Source organism: Taudactylus pleione, unplaced genomic scaffold (genome assembly GCF_031769625.1).
Source record: "Taudactylus pleione unplaced genomic scaffold, aTauple2 ptg000041l, whole genome shotgun sequence".
Taxonomy (NCBI): Eukaryota; Metazoa; Chordata; class Amphibia; order Anura; family Myobatrachidae; genus Taudactylus; species Taudactylus pleione.
This window is the reverse complement of record NW_028284443.1, coordinates 68629443-68654374: the sequence shown is the minus strand read 5'-3', so window position 1 is coordinate 68654374 and position 24932 is coordinate 68629443. Positions and strand designations below refer to the sequence as shown.

The 24932-nt window shown below is 42.5% G+C and overlaps 1 protein-coding gene across 2 annotated transcripts in view; it reads left to right on the top strand.

Moving 5' to 3' along the window:
- The first annotated feature begins 740 nt into the window (after positions 1–740).
- The window catches only part of SLAIN1 (SLAIN family member 1), a 62622-nt gene continuing 38430 nt past the window's right edge, over positions 741–24932 (top strand). For both annotated transcript variants that reach the window (XM_088457249.1, XM_088457239.1), the window contains exons 1-2: positions 741–1509; positions 8234–8367. In XM_088457249.1, coding sequence (XP_088313375.1) covers positions 1031–1509; positions 8234–8367 — 613 coding nt within the window. In that variant the 5' untranslated portion in view covers positions 741–1030. The remainder of the gene's footprint in view (positions 1510–8233; positions 8368–24932) is intronic.

Below are 24932 nucleotides of genomic sequence, written 5' to 3'. Positions count from 1 at the left end.
ATACAGTGACACAAAGCAGTGTAGAGTGGTATAGCATATTGCTTGGGTACATATGGTACTGCTAACAGTGTTATGGAATAGGATATATGGGATGGGATATGTAAGCTCTCACGAGCAGGGACCTCTTCCTTCATGTGCTTCTCTTTACATTTTCTTCTACTCTCTACTCCCCATTAGGGCACCTAACACGGGACCGCCAATTCCCGGCAGCTTATTGTGAGTGCTTTACTCACTATTTCAGCAATGTATATAAGTTGTGTCCTTGTCCTGTACTGTAATGTACTGTATGTTACTTGTTTCTTGTTCACCCATTAGTTGTATGTACTATATAAGGCGCTGCGGAACACTTGTGGCGCCATATAAATAAAGGTTAATAATAATAATATTAATAATAATACCATACAATGTATCACAATGACAAATGCCCCATTGGTGGTCAATCCCTTTATTCCAAGTCACTATATTGATGGTACCACCATTTTTTGCCTATTTGAACTGCAATTCTGTTTAGCTTTGATTACCAAAATGGCATAATTGTGATATATTGTCATAGTAACAAAATGAAAAATGACACCTTCCATGCCAGTTATAGACTGCATAGGGTGTAATGCAAGTGGTGAACATTGCAGTTAATGAAAAGAGCCTCCTGTAGTACATGGAAACATGACAGGGCTCCACCTCCCTGCCCCAGCTGTGACAGAGATGGGGTGTTAGTGGGCAGTTAGAGGGATCATTAGTAGCATGTGCAGTCCCCAGAGACTGACTCCTCTTTGTTCCCATTGTGTGTCTCTCCCTCTCTCTGTGCATTGGTGGGAGGGAGCCCGGCGTTCACATCAATATTCCCTCTGCTGACAGGAGGCGCATCCAGTCCTAGTGCAGACGGAGGATGCAGCAGCCTGTGTACAACCACAGCAGCAGCCATCAGAATCCCTGACCGAGCCGGGAGCCGGACATCCTCGGCTAGACAGGAGAAATCAGAGTCCGACCTTGGGAAGCAGGGAGTGTGAGGGGATAGAGCCACATTGCCACCATGGCGGAGGTGAAGTGCGGCACTAGTGCGGGCAACACAAACGGGCTGGTGGTGAACGCCGAGCTGGAAGTGAAGAAGCTGCAGGAGCTGGTTAGAAAGCTGGAAAAGCAGAACGAGCAGCTCCGGAACCGAGCAAGCGCCGTCAGCAACTGCACAGCCAGCCCGCACCTGCTGCAGCTGCAGCCTCCTCCTGCCGTGCATCAGCCAGCCACATGCCTGCTGGCAGCCCCGACCCTGGCACGGCCCGCTGGACTATGCTTGCCTAGTCCTGTGCCCACTCTTCTATGCACCTCCGCGATCGGTGGAAGTCTCTACCCACCAGATAACCTGGGGTATTACAGTACTAGGCAGCACCTGTCCTGTCTCAGTGCCACTGAGGGACCATTGTTTGACCACTCAAAAGCAGCTACCACTATCCTGGACGAGGTGGAGATTTTGGATCTAGAGGATGGATATTGCAGTGAAGACGAGGATACCTGGTAATAATGCTCCCCAAGGCCCAATATATAGATATTCGTCGGACCACAGCGATTTTGTCAACATAAATAGTGTGTGTATGAATGTATATATGTGTGTATAATTAATATAAATGTGTGTGTGTGTGTGTGTGTGTATATATATATATGTATGTATGTATGTGTGTGTGTATATATATATATAATTACACACATTTTGGCAGACTATTAATAGTACCATTTTGCTTGGACTCTCATTGGTAGGAGGGAACAGGTTGGCTGTAGTTAGTAGGTGCATGCCTTGCATGTTGATTAGCTTGCAGTGGCTGCTTATATTACTATACATTATGTGATCATGATACTGTATTTTCTAGAACATATCTTGGAACAGAACGTGTCGATTTCAAAATCCAAATGAATGGAGGAGCTGGTACCACTGAGCAGTCTTGTATATAGGAAAGGCCTTTATTAGCCAAAGAGGATTTGTCCTGTCATTGCTCAGCTCCTGGCAGCAGGAATACAATCTGTTCTAAGCAATAGGATTTGCACTTAGGCTAAAAATCTTAAATAACTGTCTCAGTTTATAATTTTCTGTGTTAAATCCTGTGCTACTGTAAGGACAATACATCTTTATGTGGTGTGGTGTGGTATGCAGGGTTTTAATTCATTTGTTTTGAATGGCCCAGCATCACTCATTTTCTGAGCCATGTTGCATTGGATTGGTGGATTGGAAAGTGGGCTGTTTGGGTTGGTATCACCCCTTATTGGTCCTATACAGTGCTTCTAGAAATGTGCTGTATTCTATTTTAATGTGATTTTTCTTGTGTGCCTTTTTTTCTTTTTTTTTTTTACAGCATTGAAGGAATTGACAAATGATTTTCTATACTAATAATTAGACTTAATCTAATAAAGATGTCAATTAAAAGATCCATTTTAGGGTGTGTCAGTAAATATATTACCTATATCAAACACCTGAAAACATATTTGTCTGAATATGCCGTATACATGTTTATGCAGAAAGCCTGTTTCGTGTTAATACTTCCTTTTTATCATCTTCTTCTGTTGCTGTCTTCTCGAAACAACAAGATGTGTTTACGTAAAGTTTGGTTCTTCAAGTGTGCGTGTAGGTTTTATTTGTATGTATTTGTGTCTTCCAGAGTACAGCAGTATATGGAAGAAACTGCACTCAGTCACAGACACAAGAAAAGTGAGGTCCTAGAGAATTCCTACTGTAGATTCTTAATGGCATAAAGCTATGAACACATTTAATTAAAATAGAGGCATACATATGTACAGTATGTATAATTTATCTAACAGGGCTGCAAATAAGCTGCACTGCTTTGTATATAGCCCAGTGTGCACATGTTTATAATATGTCCTTGATTAATCAGATAATCTGTTAAGCTTCTAATGGAGCTAAAAAGAAGGGAAGTAAGGCCAGTAATTATGTTATGTCATTTAATTATTACACTTTATAAAAGAACAATCTAGTAGTAGAGACGGAAATATAGTGTCTGAGGCCAATTGTCCAGTGCTTCTTTAGACCATCACTTATAGCTTGCATTTTTATATTGCCCGTCTCTAGTCAGTAGGGGAAATATTTAGTTTGTAACATTTTGTTACAACAGGTATATGGAAGGAAGTTGTTCAATCAAGGGGAAATAAAAGAGTTGCTGCAGCACATCTTGTAATCTGTTAATATCTGTTATGACACAGTAGTTAACTTATACCCCTTTTACACCGGAGCTAAAACCTGGGCTTTTGAAGGGTTAACCCGGCAGCTCCCTGGTGTAAAAGGGCAGAGGGTTGGATCGCCGGGTCGAGTGACCCGGCAATCCAACCCAGGTAATTAGCAGGGTTTAACACGGGCGTAGCCCGTGAAACCCTGCTATGGGAACAGCGCACTCCGGGTCAACGATGACCTGGAGTGCGCTGCTAGCCGGCCGATTGGTCCGGCTTCAGTGGCGCTTGGAGATGACGTCATCTCCAAGCGTCCACTTTCACTCCACAAAAGCCGGGTCTATGCAGACCCGACTGCGGTGTGAGCGGCGCTGACTTGGGAATATCCCGAGCCAGCGCCGGCAAAATTTCGGGTCTGATCCGGATAGGAACTTTGTTCCAACTCCGGGTCAGACCCGGAATTTAGGTGGAAAAGGGGTATTATGAGAATTAATTTTGTACCGGTTGCTACATTCACACACACACCAAATTTCCTCTTCAAAAACATAGCGGGCCGGAGCGGTCGCACCTTGTCAGCTAAAGTACTAGTAATTTTAATACCAGATATAGCAGAGGTTCTCAAACCCTGTCCTCAGGACCCCACACAGTTCATGTTTTCCAGGTCACCCAGCAGGTGCACAGGTGTAGTCATTACTCACTGACACATTTTAAAAGATCGACAGGAGGAGCTAATTATTTCACTTATGATTGGGTGAGGAGACATGGAAAACATGCACTGTTTGGGGTCCTGAGGACCGAGTTTGGGAACCTGTGAGATATAGCATGTAAAAAGCAGGATATCTACTGGCGCCAATAACCCTCCACAAATTATACTTGCACCTGAGATTGGTGGTGGCAGTACAGTATTCATGTACACTGGAAATGTGCTGGTTACATGTCTCACGTCCAAGTTATTTAGTTTACGCCAGTGGATAGCTAGCCTTGGTCAATGTTTTAATTGTTCCAGGACTTGTATATAATATAATGCAATCTATATTTCACCTGGCAATACATGGAAGCACTACAGTGCACTGCATGGGTAAAAGTGGAACACATGGAAAATCAATGCAAAAAGCATTACTGAAACATTTTTCCATATTCACCATGCATATGTGTGAACGAGTCCTAAAGGTACATTGTTACAAATACTATTGTTCTATTTCCTTGAACTTGCTACAAGTAAATTTTGTGTTTACTCTGATCTGAGTACAAGATACCAAACATTTACAATATTGTCCCTGTTCTTCTGTAGGTCTCCTACAAAACAATATACAATATTGTATCAAAAAAATTTAATTCTTCATTTGGGACACGAAAATCAAAATCCGGTTATTTTTGTGCAGTGATTTTGCTTGATTCTGTCATTTGAAGTATATAACCTACTTCTAACTTTTCTTGTGTATTGAACCTCTGCAGGCTAGTGGAGCATTTCCCGGTACTTGAGAAAAGACTTTCCTCTAAGTGGGTCAAGAATTAAGTGACATTCTTTGCAAACAAGGACTATAGATTAGATTCACTTTCAGGGCCTGAGAGAGAGAGAGAGAGAGAGAGAGGGGCAATGAAGTATCTTTTGTTTTATATTGTATAACCAGTGCAGAGATGTTATGATTAGCATCTATCTAAAGTATACATATTTTTATATCTCTTTCAAATTGAAAACTGCATGCTGTCTATTATGGGTATAGTTACCCAGCATAATGGGCACTCCTAAAATAAGTGAGAGTCATGTCGTCTAGAGGGCTATAGACACCTCTGTCCTAAACTTCCCTTGGTAAAGTAGTAGATGGTTACATTAGGGATTTCTACAGTAATAATTTACTTACTGTCTACGGCCCGTATTCAATTGGAAGCGAAAAGTCCGTTTTGGCGATACTTTTTTGCCGATGATGTCACTTTCGACGATTTCAGTTATCCCCGTATTCATTTAGTCCGACTTTTCACCGGTGCAAAAAGTCAATGCATTAGAGCTGACGAAAGAGTTAGGTGGCGAGAAAAAGTGCAGAATTGGAGTTTGGGGGTGCAGACTTCCCAAAACCATCCTGCACCCCTTGGACAGTTCCCTAAAGATAATCTGTCAACACTTTTTTTTTTTTTTTTTTTTTTAAAGTACTTTCGTTTTGCGGGTGAAAAAAACAAAGTTGGGAAACAAACTTAAAAACTAGCGAAATAGACTCCAGGGGGGTCAAGTATGCCCCAGGTGTTTTTTTTTTTTTTATTGCCGGTGTTTGCGGCAGGTGGTTTTTTCACCTTTTTTTTTTTTTTTTAAAACCTCGCATTAACAACTTCAAAATATGTCAGAACCCATTTTCATGTACCCCAAATTTGATGGGACTACTTATTTTGCCCAAAAAACCCTCCTAAATGCTATTCATCACCACCTTCTTTAAAAATGCAAAACACCGATTGAGTCCATTAAAAGACCCCACATACCTTTTTAGCAGCTCTTTTCGGGGGTACCCATAGTGATCCCCCATGTAAGTGCATCTTTTGGGGGGTGTCAGGCTGATTTCCCCAAAACTGACAGAACTTTTCACCGATTTGACTTTCGCCGGATCCAGTCTTCATCGATTTGAAATTTTATACGGTGATAAGCCGGGACGAGTATAATACTTTTTCGCACCCAAAAGCAGCGATGACGGCGAAAAGTCCGGCAACGGACTTTTCACTCCAAATTGAATACGTGCCTGTTATTGTCCTGAAAGCTCCTTTTTAATGTGGGTCTCTTTGGGGCTGCTGATTAGATTTGAAATAATAAAAATAAGGACTGGTCTTTTTTGTGATCTGTCAAATGGATTGCTAAAGCTTAGGGTCTGATTCAGAGCCGTTCGCTATTTGCGGTCGTTCGTTCAAAAACAAGGGGTGGCTATTCAAATGATCCGTTCGCAAATTGCAGTCTGTTCACACCTCTAAGTCTGAACGTGCGAGCAAAACATACGCTCGTTTATTTGATAAAAACGCCCCCTGGCCGCTCGCACCATACGTCATGTCCGCTATTTATTAGATTAATCGAGTACATCGTACAGCGTATGAACTGCTCGCTATTCTTGTGGTTGGTTTTTTCAACCGCTATTTTGCGAGCAGTTCTGAGTTAAAAAAAACCAAGTGACGTGGTCAATGACGCTGCTGTATTAATTATGCACTCCCTTAAAACGCCCGTTTTGACCTTTAAGCACGCCTGCGTTCGAATTCCACTCCTCCGTTTTCAAGCACCTTCCCTTGTTACCACCCACATACGCCTCATTCTGTCACTCAAAATAGCAGGCACTCGCTATATAGCGTACAAACGATTTTCGGCCGCACTGACTGGTTCGCGCATGCGTACTAAAAACCGTACGCATGCGCAGATGTGCAAACATCGCTCGGAACGAGCGTACTGCCGCTAGCGAGCGGCTCTGAATGAGGGCCTTAGTTCCTACAGACTGGAATATGTTGAGGTATTATCCCTGGATAACAGAAGGATTGTACAATGTATATCACCCTACTTACACTGGTTTTACAACATCTCTATGGACCTGTTCAGAGGTCCAGGTTTCAAAATACATTATTCTCTGATACAGGGGCAGGCTTTGTGTTACTTATGCTGCACCATTCTCACGCAGGGCGGTATCTAGCTATGGGCGACTGGTGCTGTGGTGCAGAGGCTCTGTGAGCCGCGCCATTGCTGTCCAACGGCCTTAGCTCCTGGCTAGCAGGGTGCCCGGAATGGCACCCTGCAGCCAGAATTGATGCTGCAGCACCTACGGAGCTGCCTGTGGACACACCCAGACCGTAACCGTGCACACTATATGCAGCCAATCGTGTATTCTGAGGATGGCCGTTCAGCGCTGCACTTACTGGAGCTGCCGGTCATACCCCCCCCCCCTTGTGTGACGTCATGATGTCATGCTCAGTGGGCGGGGCCAGCACGGCCCTGCTTTCACGTAATGACTAACTACAAAAATGTATAAAATCTTCTAAAGGGGACAAGTGGACTAATCGGCCATTAGCTGTCATTTTATAGAATGTACTTGATAAATGATAGCTAGAAGCTGATTGGTTGATTAGGGTAACTTCTTCACTTGTCCACTTTACAAGGTTGAATACATCTCTCCCAATGAATTGTAAAAGTTCACAACATTGTGCAGCATTACCCTGTCTACAGTACATGTCTACAGTATGGGAGAGTGTTGCTGCATTTACAGTGACCAATGTGGATTGGTATGACTTGTGTTGCTGGGCTGCTTCTGAGTCCCAGTGTGACCCTGCAATGTTTCCCAGTCACACAGGCTCATTACTAAAATGAGTTGTGATGTCAATGTAGACTAAGCTGCTCTCCTGTAAGTGGGGTCCAATCATATCCTCCTACCATAGTTACAGTGCAGTGTCATGATGTGGTATCTAGGAGGCTTGAAGGTTCCCAGCTTGTGAATGTGACTATATGGGGCTTACATGTGTGCAGTGGGGTAAGAGCCTGGCAAATGTTTGGATGTACAGTATATGTTGGTGTAATTATAAGTGTCATTGGTATGATACTATGTTACTTGTCAATGTGCGTGGCCATGAGTCTAAAAGTTTTTGTGCAGTTCAAAAATAATTTGCCACAAAAGAATTGCCCTTACTAAGCTCTATCTCCAAACTATCTTGTGCAGGCCTGATTAGTTCATGCTGTCCTAATTTCCAATCAAAAATAGTGGTTTTTTTATTTTAAAAACCAGTGTTAAATAAAAATGTGGTTAAATAATATTTTAAGGTAATTGTACTAGGCATTATAACGTCTCATACGCTGCTGGTGCAGATTACAGGCTATTGACTGTATTATGCCATTGTGGGCAACATTTCTAAACCATCCTGTTGCTGAGATTATGCATCTAAAAACACACATGCGGTAATCTATAGACAGGTCTTGGCGAACCATGATTCCTGTTATGTCAACCTAAACAAATAGACTTTCTTGGCAACTATGTTTAGATAACTGTATGCTTAAATGGATGATGCTACATCAAGTAGTGAATACAACATCTTTATTTTTTATTTTATTTTTCTTTCTTAGGCTCTATGTGTCCCCTACTAAGAGGCCATTTGAGACAACCCTTAGTCCAATGGAGTGGTGTAGGCAAGTTTTGGATCACCCATCTCCTGAAATAGAAGCAGCAAAGCGATCTCTTTGCTTTAGACTGGAGCAAGGTAATGAACTATATATGTTAATGGCATGTATTGTTTTGACATTGAGGCTTGCTCAGTATTTTGTATGATAATCCACTTCCATGACACATGCAGATAATAATGATAGAAAACATATTGTGTAGTTTATGGAGCCTAATTGATGTGATTTGTAAGCCTGATTGTAAAATGAAAAGAGGAGGAAAAGGTTGGACACTGCAGGAGCTTCTTAGCAGGCAAAAACTTCTAGTTGCTGTGTAAACCTAAACGCGTTATGGGAAAGTTGAGATGAATTTGCTGATTAATGTTCCTCTAGGACCATAACACTGGAGAAGTGATGTATACTGTCACTGTCTCATTATTACTTTCAGTTGGCACAGATTATCAACACAATAGAGGGAAAAAAATTAATTTGTTTCCACATAGCTTAGAAATGCAGTGATTTTGCCATATTATAATATATAATTTTATTAGAGTGCAACTGAACATGTATACGAAGCACAATGGAACCGGGCATGGAAAAGAGCTGTGGCTATACAGATTCAGACTCTGTCGCACACAGATATACAGTGTCTCGTATCAAATGAATCAGTGCAGTCTTCTGGTGCATCTTAGCAGCATCGCATTGCGACTAAGACGCATATAGAGATTAAAAAGTTGCTCGGCGCATTCAGAGTCGCACAGGTCCTGGTGCGTTGAGAAGGGCTGTTTGATATGACTGCAGCAATAGTGTATGAGGACACATCTGTACTCTACATTTATAAGTACAGAAAGGAAACTATGTGGTGGTTGTTTAAAATTCTATAAATTCATCTGGATGCCAGATTCAGGGATATCTGCATTAATTTTTCTCCTCCCAGAGTAATAGTAGCCTTACACAATAATTCATTACTCTTTAGTCAATAGGTGGGTGCTCACTTCTCTTCCTGTCTAGCACTCTAAAGGGCCCACCTACAGTACCAACTGTATCTGATCCCGGCAATAAGTAGGATAAGTTCTAAACTTTCAGTACCACTAATGTGAAGCAAAATATATAATATACAGGCTGACCATAGATTTAACTCAGAGGTACCCAAACTCTGTCCTCAAGGCTGCCCAACAGTTCAGGTTTTAAAGATATCCATGGTTTAACACAGTGGCTTAATTTAGTACCTCAGTCAATTTGGGAGCCTTGAGAACCGCGATTGGAAACCTCTGATTTAACTTATCATAAACAATTATAATTTAATAATTTAAAAACCTATTTGTGTAATTGGACTTGGGTAAAGGGGGCGTAGCCTATTCACGGGAGGCATGGCCACATCCCCTTCAAGGAAAAAAGAACCCATTGTGCGATGGGGGGGAAGCTGTGAGCCCCTCAGCCTGGCGCATAGCCAGTGGGGGGCACGATCAATGTGATCGCTCCCCCCACAGGCATAGGAGGCTGCTGCTTGGCAGCCGCGAGCAGTCTCCCAGTGCTGCCCAGCACACGGCAGCATGTGCTGGGCTGCTGTGATGTAAGAGGGAGGGGGGGCAGCACCGGGCCCCTCCAGCAAGCCCGCCATCACCCCCCCCACCATCAACTTTGTTTTACCGATATACATTAAAGGAGTGCTGAATTGATGTTAAAGGATGGTATCCAAGAGGGTCTTTAACCATAAAGAAACCTTTTATATGAGCGGTACAAGCTTCCAACAGGTGAGTTTGTTTCCATGAGACATATTGGTGAACGAGTGACTGAGGTTCCTGACTATAAATGATGTGCCTATTTGAAGCATAAAAGAAACCCTTTAGTGAACACCTGAAAGTATTTCTTGATGAGTGCGATCCATGTTGTAAGGGTACTGCTGTTATCTTTGACTTGGAAAGAAAGAACAGCCCATGGTGGAAATACAGTATAAGAAGTCACCAATTTAGTTCTATTGGACTATTCTTTTATAGTGTTTTGTTACAAGTCTGCGCTTGTGGGACTATTCCATTGATTAATTTAAATTTGCAGTGGTGATATTGATCATCTCTCTCCGATCCACATCTATTTTGTCACTCTGCAAATAACTCTACCAGCTTCCTCCAAAATTCAATTAAACCTTACATTGAATGCTCCTCCCCTGCATCCTGCTTACCCTCTTCAATCTGCCTTTTGCCTATGCCTCTCCTCCACTATCATAACAACCCCTCTCTCCTACCTTCAAGACTTCTTCCACTTAAAGACCTTCTTGACACCTTACTGGACTCTCTCCTCTAACATTCAGTCTCTCTTACCTCCTCTTTATAGTCTATCCTACCATCACCTGATGCTACTCTCTCTGCATGTCCTACCAGCTACAGTCTCATGTTGTGTATGACACATTGCCCCTGTTACCTGAGCATTTACCATTTCCTCCATTGCTATCACACATTATTCACAACTAAACCCAGCAATGACTGAAAAGTCCATGTGTGTCGTACCAGCACAGTGAGCCCTTTAATGTCACCAGCATACAAGACATGCACAGTTTTCTGATGACTATGCAGAGCCCACTGTCTGGGGACTTTATACAAGACATGGTAGTCTGTTACTGCTCTTAGCTGCTATTGGTCTCTGTCATTTTTGGTTTCCCTTCATCCGCTGACCTTCATCTGGAAAAGGAGCTTAGTGCAAGACCAGTAAATTAATGCTTTCAGCCATTGAACTGGCTGATATGGTTCAGTTTTCTGCAGAATACTGAGCTTTAATGATCATACATTATGATAGAATACATATGCTTGGTCAACAATTGTTATGTGGACAAGTAGGAGATCGGGTGGGTATACCGAGCAGCACATTTTACCTTTTTGTCTTCATAGTGCTGAATGCATCCCATTATGATTTGTTCTTGTGTAGATGAACGTTAAAATAGCTGAATCCTATTCCGATTACTATGCTGATTTTGTTGCCTCCTTTGATCAACCAATTAGGAATAGAATTCTCTAATAACACAATAAGTGACATTTATGAAAAATGTGGCATTATGTGATAATCAATTCAAATCTTTGGCTCTCATTTTATAACTACAATTAAAACAATCTACAGTTGCTATGGTTACCACCATTCCTTTTTCTTTCTTTTTTTTTTTACACCATTTACATTTATAAGTGCTACTATTACAGATGTGTTCTCATACACCTAGCCTCAATATGCTATGTGTGGCGCGAGATGCCTGCATCACGTTGTGGCTGAGACATACATTTAAGCAAAAAGAGGCAAAAAAAGATGCTCTGCAAAATCTGATTCACATGTGACCTGGCGTGCTGAGAATGGCTGTTTGGCGTAACCGTGGCAAAAGTGTATGAGGACACGTATGTAAGTGTTATGGCAGTAGTGCATGTGGTGTAGTGATGTTTTACTATCCATTATGATCAGGCAGTCCTTTTGGGCTAGATATCTTATTTTAAATCGAAATATCTGAAAACTTCTTGGTTTACTTAATCCAACCTCTTTCAATCCCTGCTTATTAAACTGATATTGTGACAGGGCGCCGAGTGAAACTTCTGTGTTGCACATAGAATACAACTGATGACAATCGGGTATCGTAACTACAATTTAACTTATTGTATCCTTGAGATCATTCTTCTCAACTTTTCTGTTTTGGTTGCGTTTGAAGATAGTGGGGAAATAAAATAATTTTTATACAACAGTCCCTATATATAACAGATGCTTGTATGTTGTTTAGGTAAAGTGGGCTACACATAGAGGATGAACCCTGCATGTCACCATATTGCCATTTACAATCCCAACTAACATACATGTAATAACCTGCTGGGAAGAATGGTGTCCAGGTACTGCATTTTATATGATGGAAGCCCGTGGGTGCATCTCTGGCTGATGCTTCAGTTTAATACAGCAGATAAAGAAAACAGTCGCGTAGTATTCTGAATCTATTACATTTACATAATTCTATTACATGAAGCCGTCCTGTAATGCACCTCAGGTTAGTGTTTCTTCCATGAATGAGGACATGTATTTGGCTAGTAAGAGGATGAAATGTGTTCTTGACTCACTTCGCTGGTTGGTGTGAGAAATAGCTCTACTTTCAGGATTCACCTGAATAGTCCAGCGCTCCCTTAATCACTGTAAGCTTGTTTCTGTCTCGCATGAGTCTCTGCAAAATCTATAACAATTTTCTGGAGGCCCAGTCACGTTCCACCCAGAATTGAAAAGAATAGTTTGCAGGTAATATGGTTTATATGTGCACGGGTTTCTATCCTGCGGATTGTTCCAGACTGAAATGCTCTATAGAGTTATAATGTGTGAAACAGACTAACGTCTACATATGCTGACTCTTTTTTAGTAATTTATTGATTCAGATTTTTATTTCTGTTTTTAAAGTCCACTGTAAGGACCTTTCCTCCCTTTTTTGTGGGGTGTGAGTGAATTTAAATGTCCAAAACAGTCCTTAAGGTTCTCTTTTATGATTCTCATGTTTGTACGGCCCCTGCCTTCAAGACACAAACCCAACTTAATTTATTGTTTTGTACAATGTCTAAAGTGTGTGTGTGTGTGTGTGTGTGTGTGTGTGCATTGATCACTGATAATATGTAATAGAAGTACAGATTAGTACTAATAAGTTAACCATTTAACATAATACATAATTACAGATTGCAGTTAGCATAACTATGTAGAGGAGAGGGCCATTCTCTTTTGAATTTACAATCTAAAGGGTATATGGGTGGACACGATAGGGAGAATGTCTTGCCATATACAGACCAGATAAAAACTTACACTACTTCGTTAGTTGAGATACAATCATAGGAACCACCTTCAGAAAAAAAATTACTTGCACTGAAATGTTTCTTTAGTCTAGATTAGAAGTCTCTTTAAAATGAGTCTGTAGAGAGCAGGGTGTTTATTAACCAACTGCTAAGATTGGAATCTGCAAACTGATATAGATACAGAGAAATAACTTCATATCTGGATACTATCATATGGGGTGGGAGCTCTAGGGTCTTTACACTGTACGCAGGGCTCTACCTTCCATAATTTTAATGGGGATATGTATCAAATCTTGGGGCTCTATTTACTACAATCCGCATTGCGAATTCAGGCAATATCACAGGGATTTATTATAAATTCCTTGCAGGGACAGAGCTTGCGATAAAGCTCTGCCCCTGCGAATCCCCTTCGCAGCCTTATCACTGTATTTTCGCAAAAATACGCACAGGCGCCGACCGTCCGCCTCATTGCTAATCCCCGCCCCCGCGAGCCCCGCCCCCTACTCCAATTGCCCTTTAGTAACTGTAGGTGATACAAAAATAATTTGAAAAGGGTGTGAAAACACCCTTTTTCACATTATTTTAGTAAAAATAATGTTAATAAATAGAGCCCTTATGGGCTCTATTTACTAAAATCCGCATTTGTAATGCAGATTGTAGTGTGATATTATCGACTGAATTCGCATTGCGAAATCAGGCAATGTCACAGGGATTTACTACAAATCCCTTTAGGGACAGAGCTTGCGATAAAGCTCTGTTCCTGCGAATCCCCTCCGCACACTTGTCATGGTATTTTCGCAAAAAATACCGTGACAGTGTCCCCGCATGCGCCGACCGACTGCCGCTGCTATCCCCCGGTGCTAAGCCCCGCCGCCATCATTAAGCCCCCCCCCTTTAATAGCACTTACCTGCAGTCATCGGTGCTCCGGTGATATCTTCCATGCCTCCGGTCAACTGATATCCCATACTGCATTGGGACCCGATCACCTGATGACCGGGCCCCAGTGCACCATGGGAGACCAGCTGACCGGAGGGGAGTCATCACCGGAGCCCCGATCACCGGTCCATAGAGTAAATCTTCCTTTTTTTTTTTTTTTTTTTTTTATGTAGCGGAGATCAGCTTGCGGTCTGTTTAGACCACACAGCTGATCACTGGGACTGGCTCTGGGCTCTGCTCTGCCTTTTAGAGCAGACTAGGAGCCCGGTAACCGGGGGAGACCCTGGATAATGCCACCTCCAGGTGGCGTTATTATCACAGGGCTTTCCCTGGTATTTTCTTACAATTTATTTTTTGTAACTTTGGTTGGATCACATTTCCCACTACAATTATGGGAAATGCGATCTGCTTACTAAAAATAAGTGATACTTAGGGGTTGGTGTAGAATTTTATGAATTCTACTCCAATTGCCCTGTAATAACTATAGGTGATACTAAAATAATGTGAAAAGGGTGTGAAAACACCCTTTTTCACTTTATTTTAGTAAAAATAATGTTAATAAATAGAGCCCTTAGAGAGATAAAGTGGAGCACTTACCCAAAGCAACCAATACATTTTTATAAGGGGCATATTCAATTTGGCGCAAAAATTAATGTGGGTATCGCGACCAATTTATGATTACTGCGGCTATGCATGCTCCTGTTTCTCGTGCTGTCCAATTGAGAAAAATTGGATGCGATAATTTTTTGCCCAAAAACCTGTGTTAAAAAAAAAAATAAAAAATTGCTTTGTACTCTCTAAAAATCAAATGCATATTAAATAACAAAGATCTATTACTATGCCCAATAAAAATGTGCTTTTAAAATGCTTCATATGGCATATATGTGCATTTTTAATTTCAATGAAAAATGATAGAAAGCATACAGATGTAGCCGGATACATCGTTGGAGCGATGTGTGCGCACGGGCACACGCATAGCGAAGCTCTCATCGAGTCGCGACTAAGTGCGGCCGGCATTCGCCCATTGCAGTCTATGGGGGAGGGGGGTTGTGCTAGATAAAGAAGCTGTTCGGTTGCTTTTGGCAACTACTCCACTTTTATCTCTCCATGGGCCAGATATACTAAGCTCTGAAAAGTGATAAACTGGAGAGTGCTAAACCACCAGCTCCCAACTGTAATTTTTCAAACACAGCCTGTAACATGACAGTTGGGAGCTGATTGGTTGGTCGTTTATCACTCTCCACTTTATCACTTACCAGAGCTTAGTACATCTCTCCCCAAGGCTTTAACATCTCTCCAATGTCCTGTATACAATGCTGCAAAATGAGAAACTGGAATAAAAAAAAAAAAATGCAATCCACACATGCAAAGAAATCAAACCATGGATGTTCATAAATTAAATTGTGTAATAATGTTAAATGCCACAGGAAAAAAGTATTGAATACGCTTACTGAAATTTTTTTAATACTTCATACAAAAGCCTTTGTTGGTACTGACCGCTTCAAGGTGCCTCCTGTATGGAGAAACTAGTCGCATGCATTGCTCAGGTGTGATTTTGGCCCATTCTTCCACACACAGTCTTCAAATCTTGAAGGTTCCGCGGGCCTCTGATCTTTAGTCCTTTCCATAAATTTTCAATTGGATTCAAGTCAGGTGATTGGCTGGGTCATTCTAGCAGCTTTATTTTCTCTCCCTCAAACTAATTGAGTGTCCTTGGCTGTGTGTTTGGGATCATTGTCTTGTTGAAATGGCCATCCTCGTTTCATCTTCAGCAACCTGGTAGATGGCGGCAGATTTTTATCAAGAATGTCTCGGTACATTTTTCCATTCATCCTTCCTCCAATCATATGAAGTATGCTGAAAAACAGCACCACACCATGATGTTCACACCTCCAAACCTCACTGTTGGTATGGTGTTTTGGGGGTGATGTGCAGTGCCATTTCTCCTCCAAACATGGTGTGTATTAGGGCATCCAAAGAGTTCAATTTTGGTCTCATCTGACCAGACTATGGGCCTGATTCAGAGCTGAACGCTCTGACCAGAGCGCTCGCTCTGAATCAGGGCCCTCCTCCATGAAAATGGAGCGGCCTCCTGGCCGCTCGTATAGCTGTGGGTGACCACCCACAGCATATGCGAGTGGCCAAAAAGATGGTCGCGATGGTCTTGACCATCGCGACCATGGGATTTGCGACAGAGACCCTGCGGTAGGGTCTCCCTGCCACAAGCCCTGGAGTGATTTTGGCTCTATCAGAGCCAAAATCACTCCCACTGACATCACTAGTGATGTCAGTGGGGCCGGCTTCAGACGGTAGGCGTTCCCATGGGAACGCCTCCGTCTGGCAGACACACCCCCCAAAGGGGGCGTGCTGTCAATCGACATTAACAGCACGCCCCCTTTGGTGCGAGACCCGGAGCGATGGAGAGCCCGTCGCTCCCCGGGTCTCGCGCATGCGCACGACGGAGCTCCCTCCGTCGTGCGCATGCGCAGTGGGGAACATCGACCCGCTTGCGAGCATACTGACGCTCACGAGCGGGTCTGAATGATCCCCTACATTCTCCCAGTATTTCACAGGCTTGTCCAAATGTTGTGCAGCAAACTTTAAACGACCTTCAACATTCTTTTTCTTCAGCAATGGAGTCTTGCGTGGTGAGCGTGCATACAGGCCATGGGGGTTGAGTGCATTACTTTTTCTTTGAAACAATTGTACCTGCTAATGCCAGGTTTTCTGAAGCTCTCCAGAAGTGGCTCTTTGGACAACTCTTCTCATTGTTTTCACTCCTCTGTCAGAAATCTTGCGAGGAGCACCTGGTCGTGGCCGGCTTATGGTGAAATGATCTTCTTTCCACTTCCGGATTATGGCCCCAACAGTGCTCACTGGAACATTCAGAAGTTTAGAAAATCCTTCGGAAACCAATGCCATCAGTATTTTTTGCAACAATAATGTTGCAAAGGTCTTGAGAGAGCTTTGGTTTTACCCATGATGAGATGTTTCTTGTGTGATACCTTGGTAATGAGAAACCTTTTTTTTTATAGGCCATCAGTTGGGACTGAGTCGGCTTATATTAATTTGCACTGACAAGGGGCGTGATTGCTTTCTAATTACTAATAGATTTCAACTAGTGTCTTGGCTTTCCATGCCTTTCTTCATGTGTTCAACATTTTTTTTCTCTGTCATTTCACATTAATACACATAACTTCATTTATGAACATCTATGGTTTGAATTCTTTGCATGTGTGGATTGTATGGGTTGTTGCTGATATTTGGTGAAAATTTTGTTACTATAGCCCCATTACAAATATATTTACTGAGAAAAATGTTGATGTGTTCAATACTTATTTTACCCGATATAGATAGATAGATCTAGCTATGTTTGTGTTTAAAACACACGTGGGGTGGAGAGGAGTAGGTTCCATGTGGCTTGGTGGGGCGCCCCACAACTTAGTTGCCCAAGGGCCCCTTACAAGCATTAATCCGGCCCAGCCCCCTAGTGCCTATCCTCTCACCCTAGTGCCTAATCCTCACCCCACTACTTGCCGTCGGGATGTCGGCCTCAGGATTCTGACTTATGTCGGGATTTCGGCGTAAGCATCCCACACGAAGGGATGTAATGAAATTTTGTAGTTTATAATAGCCCCATTACAAATATTATTATTTACTGATAAAAATGTTGTGTTCAATACTTATTTTACCCGCTGTATGTAGCAAACATATATATTATATCTAACATACTCATATAAAGTATAAACAAATATATACATACACACGCTATTGCATATACAGGTAATGTGTAACACACACACTACACAGGCACACTTACATCTGTACGCTGTAGATTGCTAATGGGGATGGGCACCTCACATAATTAGGCCCCGTCCCCTCGCGTCGTAATTCTGCGATTTGTGGCTGATATGGGGGCGGGGCTTGTTTTGGCTCAGATTACGGTGAAGGGGGGAATTGGTCCGTCGGGGGATTTCTAGGTACACAGAACCCCCACCCTTCCAATGTGCTCTAGTGTGGGGGCTCCGCTGTGTGGGGGGCCCCCCTTTTATGACCTCCCCTGTCACCCCCCCCCCCCCTTAATCCGGCCCTTCTAGGGTGGGGAAGGTTAGGGGTAGGCACTAGAGAGGGAAATGCCAGAAAACAGATAAATGGTCATTCAGACAAGTTTGAACAAATAGTTTAGATCAAACATTTAACAAACAAGTTTTTGTTAATTTTCCGGCATTTGGGAGCGTATTGCTGATTGTCATTTGCTTTCATATCTTACCAGATTTTCATTCTAACCAATCAACTAGTTGGCTGTTGGATGTAAGTTGGTCTGGTGTGTGGTCAGCTTAACTGTCTGTATTTTAACCCTGATGGGATTCTGACCACCTGGATCCCGAGTGCCGGCATCCCGTATCCAACTCTTTCATAGATATCAGTTTTTCAACTTATACATGCAGGTGGAATGATTACTTTATAAAGCAAAATATTCCTCAAGAATCCCGAAAACATAAACTGTTGGGTGTATTTGAGGATTGGAGATGAAAACTACTGATATATATCAATGTAAAGTAGTGGCTTTAGCTCCCCCTTTAAATTTAGCCACATTTTGTGGGTTCTAATTCAGTGTTAAGCTGCGATTTACTGAAGTAACCAGTGACATATTTTATTATTTATTTATTTTAGTAACAATTTCTTATATAGCTCAGCATATTCTATAGCGCTTTACAATTTGAAACCACATTAATAGAACAAGACTGGGTTGTAAGAGACAGACATAAAGGTAAGAGGGCCCTGCTCGCAAGCTTACAATCTATAGGGAATTAGGTGTTGATACACAAGGATAGGTGCTACATATTGCAAATTGGTCCAGCCCGTTTGGAGAGGTTCTTGGTGAGCTGTATGATCCAGTCACACTGGAAAGGTGGCCTAGGGTCAGGAGGATGTGAAATTGAAGAAAGAAAATAAAATGTGATGTGTATACTGTAAGAAGGGAGATAGATAAAAAGGTTATGTAGGATAGATATATATATCTCCTTATGCTTGTGCTACCTAAAGCTTTGTTCACAGATGCATTTTGTGATTACTGACATAAGCATGCCACCAGAAAGAGATCTAACCTACTTTAGAGCCCAAGCTGGTCCTATCACAAAGATTGTTTTGTTTACATCCTTTGTTATTGTACCAAGGGGCCTATTCATTAAACATTAAAATTCTCTGGAGATAATTAGCTTTAGAACTCTCATGGAATTCTAGCTAATTATAGGTGGAATTCATCATTCCACCTCTCCATAAGTATCTATTCCGAAAAGCTGTCATTTTTGCGATGACAGCTTTTTGGGAAATAGATACTTTTCCCTGCCTACACTACCTTATCGCGTCTGGAAACAGTGCTGCGCATGCGCTGTTACATCTGTAAAACCAGCGCATGCGCAGCACTGCCTACAGATGCGTTAAGTTTCGTACACCCCCCCCCCCCCCCACACACTTACCTGTCCGCGCAGCAGCCTCCGGCTCCGTCCTGCTGGTCTGTCATGTGGTTTCCCAGCAGACCACATGACAGATTACAAAAAAAAATTATTTTTTTTTTCTTTTTCTAAACTTTCTTGTGCTCTGCTGGGGAGCACACATGTCCGACCAACCTCCGGAGCCTGAGGACGGAGCAGAGCGCCGGAGGGACTCGTCGGGGGACCTGCACACGCTGATACAGGTAAGTGGATTCTGCTATTCGCCACCTCACAGTGGCGAATAGTAACTGCATCAAATTCCGAAAATTTATCATTTTTGGAATTTGATGAATACCACAATTTCCACATCCCCATACTAATGTATGGGGAGTGTGGAAATTAACGCAGGGGAACTTAGCAAGGAGAAATCTGTGATATCTCCTGTGTTAAGTCTGTTCATGAATACCAAAATAACGTTATTTAAGGAAAATGTCCTTAAAAACGTTATTTAGTGTTGATGAATAGGCCCCCAAGTCTTGAATGATGTCTAGATTGAGTTTCAGCATGTGATGATTCCTATGGGTAATATAAAGATATGGTGGCACTGGCACAATTTAATTTCTAAACACCAAACGTACTTAAGAGTAACTTCAGTACAGTAGCTGATTCAGATCATTAAAGAAGATATTTTTGGCATCCTCCAAGATTAGAGATCTCTCCCATTTCAACATCTACAACCTCCAGGGCATAAAACATGAGACCAATAAAACCTCTTGGTTCTCTGCACTAAATTAATGCAATACCATTTTTTTCTTTGTTCCCTATTATGTAAGTGTTCCTAACACGTCAAAAAATTCCAGCCCCTTTTTCACCCTGGCACCCTGTTAATGCTTGTTAAATTAACACACCGAATCCGTGATAAGTTCATGGACCTATGCGTTAACAAGGTTGCGGCACCAAAAGCAGGCTATTTAATCTTCGTTAAGTGCAGCCTGTGGGCTGCCTTCGGGGCTAATTGAATTCCCCCCTAAATGTATTTTAAACTAGTTTTAACAGAGAATGATCAATATCCCATTTTAATATGCAGTGTGAAATTGAATATAGGGTAATTTTAAATGATATATGTTGGATAATTCTTTCTTGTAGTCTGCATCTCTTTAAGCATAGTGAGATTTACAATCAATTAATAGATATTTTTGTAAATAGCAAGCAACTAGAGAAGGGCATGCTAATAGCACACAATGTATTTCATTAGCAAACCACACAATAACCATTTTAGAATATGCAAAGTCAAATATATTTGGCTGTTTTGTATCAGGAGAATAGTCAGGACCATAACTAAGGGTGGGAGAGTGGTGCTGCCGTAAAGGGGATAAGGGGTGGTACCATCGCTGCCCCATGGCACATGTATTTGGTATACTGGGTGGTATACTACATAGACTGTCGCTTCCCCTTGGAACCAGCAGCCCGCCTCCTCGTAGACCTAATTATGTCACATGTTCAGGTGGTGGAGCTATGGCCCTGAGTATAGTGAATTTAGTGTATCACTTTATTACATAGGGGGCGATCCAATGCTGCGCGATGCTCAATAGGCCCAGGAAGGATTTCCCAGACCTGTTCAATTCACTGCGCTAAATCCAACTCGAACCACTTAAGTCGGAGAATGCTGGTTACTGTGGGTGTTTAGTCATGCCAACCAGCATTCATCGACTAAAGTGCTGGCCTTGAGGCTGTTACCGTCACGCTAAGCGGGAAAACCGCATCGCACTTAAGCCGGATTTCCGCTCGCACCTCAGTAGTTGTAGTTGAACTTAACAGCGTGGTGAATTGAATAGCTCAAGGAACTCTTTTTCAGGGCTGTTCAGCATCGCTCTAAATTGAATCGCCCCTTAGGGTATACAAAAAGCACAATAACCATTTGTATGTATCACAGATCTGGTTGGCAGTAGATTACTGGTTTAAGGTTTCTTCAGTAACTGGTTCATGTTTCGGCCTTCTGTTGTCTCTCCTCTTTCTAACCACACTACACCATTGGTAGCTGCATGCTAGCCTATGACTTCTTCTAAAGAGGCAAGAGAACTCTCAACCAGGAAATCTCTGTTATAAGCCAGCACCTCCACCCCAAAACTCCACCGTTAACTGCAATAGGACTACCCAAATCGGACTATAAAAAGGGGACAACCATTAAATTTTTAACCTTTTGCTTCTATATGTAGTCTGACACATTCTAGTAGTTTAAATTTTGACAGAAGGCATCTCATATGCCTGTCTTTCTTTTTCTACAATAATTTGTCTGCTGCCAGCATCCTGATATGATTGGCCATAGATTGTTCTGTTACCACCAGTGGCGGTTCCAGAGGTGGGGCTGCAACACAGTCCAAGATTCAAATAGGGGAGCCACACCAACTGCCAGTGAGTCTCGGCCGGTGTTTGAAAAGGCAGTTGGTGCGGCTCCCCTATTTGAATCTTGGACTGTGCTGCAGACGCCACTGGTTACCACCCAAAGCATAGTATACACTAACCATGAATAAAGTGTTCAGACTCAAGTGAAATGCACTTGTTGTAACTGCTCAGTAATTGGATCTTTTACACTGAAATAAGATCACTGTGAGGATCATAGTTAAACAAATATCTTATACCAGGGGTAGTATGTAGAAATCCTTAAATGGCGATTGTCTTGTAGACAACATTGGTCATTTTTCCTCCTGACATCAACATGAAAAATATTTGGGACCTCATTCAGAGTCGGTCGTTGCGGCCGCACGGTCGTAAGGGAAAAGGGGCCGGATATGCAAATGATGCACTCGCAAGTTGCATCCTTAAGATCGGATCGTTAGCTGGCCGACCAAGGGGAGGATGCGGCCGTAAGACAAAAAATACGCCACCTTCTTGTACGCATTACACGTCATCTCCGGCCATATAAGGATTAATCGAGACCATCGGAACTGGTCGTAGAGCTTAAGGTTGACCATACCCTCTCTTAAGCATTACGATCAGGTCAGTGTACAAACCACCCATGTCACGTTGCCATGACACTACTTTGTTAATTATGCACTCCCATAAAACGCCGTTCGCATTATTAGGCACGCCTGCGTTCGGATCTCCACTCCCCCGTTTTCAAGCACCTTCCCCTGTTACCACCCACAAACGCCTCATTCTGTCACTCAAACTACCTACCAGGCTGTGTTCAAGGAGAGAGAAATTTCTGATCATAGCAGCTAGTTTGCGCACGCGCATTGTGAACTTTAGGCATGCGCAGTTTAGCGAACATCCGTGGTGTACGACCGTGCGGCCGCAACGACCGACTCTGAATGAGGTCCTTGGTTTTGACGTGACACGCAATAGGGCCACGTAAAGTTGTCCATGAGAAAAACAGTCTCCGCTTAGATCAACTCCAGCCCTGTGTCTGTCCCTGTACTTTATTTATTGTCATGCCAAAGCAGACTCTTACCGGGAAATGGGCTCGCTTGAAATTAAAGAATCGTTTTTCGAAATAGGAATGGTAAAAAAAGGAAAAAAACTGAAATTTTGTATCAGTAAACAGGGCTTACATTAATTTTTCTGGAGAAAAAAAGTAGAGCTCCCACAGGTAGATTGCTACAGCAACTGGGAACGCTGGTGTCTGAAGCAATCGGAGGCTAAAGAAGCTTTAGAGGCTAGCATTTCCAGTGATGCAGTGCGCGGTTGACGTCATGACTTCACCCGCGATGTGAGGAGCCTGCACGCCTGCTGGATCTAGTTAGATCCAGCCAACGGCAGCGCGAGCACTGGCGACGTGGAGCGGTGCCCAGCGTGAAGATAGGTAAATACTGCACAGGGGAGTGGAGCCTGCTCTACACTGGGAGGGGGCACTGCATAAAGGGCTCTAATACAGGCGGCATTGCATGAGGGGCACCACTACAGGGGGAACTGCATAAAGGACAAGTAGATCACCAAGTTCAAAAGTCTGGCTGCTCCTGCTCTATAGAGTAGTGAAAACTGCATCAAAATCTGTCCAGAGATTCTTGAGATTAGCCCGAATAAACAGACAGACGCTTACCAGGGACTTTATTTTATACTATCTATGGATACTCCTGGATTATGGAAATTAAAAAAATAAATAAAAAAAACCCCCTGATCTCGAAAAACTTTAGTGCCAAGCATTCTGGATAACAAAGCCATATCTATATTCACATGTATACACCATGAATGCATGATGCCTAAATTTCAAGGAAAATAATCAATTACAAATCCTAGTTTCCTTTTTATATTTCCATAATCATTCAATACAAAAAAAGTTCATAATTTGCACTGCAAAGACTTGTATCTAGTTTTCTTGTTTCTTGATCATCCCATTTCTATTTGGTACTTTACGGACTTGCTGCAGAGAGAACCCTAGTGTCCTACACTCATTAATATTATTATCCATCATGGTAATGTCTAAATCCCCTTCATGGAGAGGACCCTGGTGTCATTCCCAGTGTCCACGTCATTCCCAGTGTCCAGCGTCATTCCCTACCACCCATGTGGGTATAGAGGGGGAATATAACCTTGTAGTGAGCCACCGAGCCCGAAGCGTGGCGAGATCCAAACTTTCGGTAAATGTGTATGCAGGGCCGGTTCTAGACATTGTGGAGCTCAGGGCGAAAGTTTACAGTTGCGACCTCCTAGATGGCGTTCCTGCTTCGGAAAGGGGGCGTGTCCTTGCGGAACACCCCCAATTCATCATACTGTGGAGCATTCCCAGCACTTATGAAGGTGCTGGCTTCCCCCAAGCTTTCCCCTCGTGGCGAATAACTGCCCTGTGCAGTAATGCGCCTTACACAGTAATGCCCTTTATAACACATTATGCCATACGCAGTAAGAACCTGTATAATACATTATGCCACACACAATAATGCCCTGTATAATACATTATGCCACATCAGTAATGCCCTGTATAATACATTGTGCCACACACAGTATCGATTCCTACCTATCGATTCCTACTTACCTATACACTGTAAAATAATTGTCGCTGTTTAGCGTTATGAGTCGCACAAGAAATAATTGCTTTCAGACTTTGCTTGTGGTTCCAAAGCACAAAAAGACCCAGATCCCGGCATCAAAGTAGAAACCTCCGTCAACAGCAAAGGAAGAAGACTAGCATCCAGTTTCAGAGAGCATGCATATATACTCTAGCAGAGATAGGCAATACAATAGAACAGTTTGGCATTAGGCAATACAGTAGAACAGTTTGGCATGATTCCATTGGTTCTTCTACATGGTTCTTCTGTTACAGTAAAGTTCATAGGTCAGTTCGTATGGACACAATCCAGCCTCCAACAGCCCTTTGTGTCCTTTTTCCCGCTGCATAATAAATCTAAGCTGATTACATTATAGAGTACATTTTAAAGTTTAACTCTCTATGGTCCTTAGTTTTCAGGCACATGTTGCGATCTTCTCACCGATGATACCGGAAATCTGCAAAGACACAGTGGATCAGAACGACACCAAACACAGTCTGCTTACCATGTACTAAACCTTAG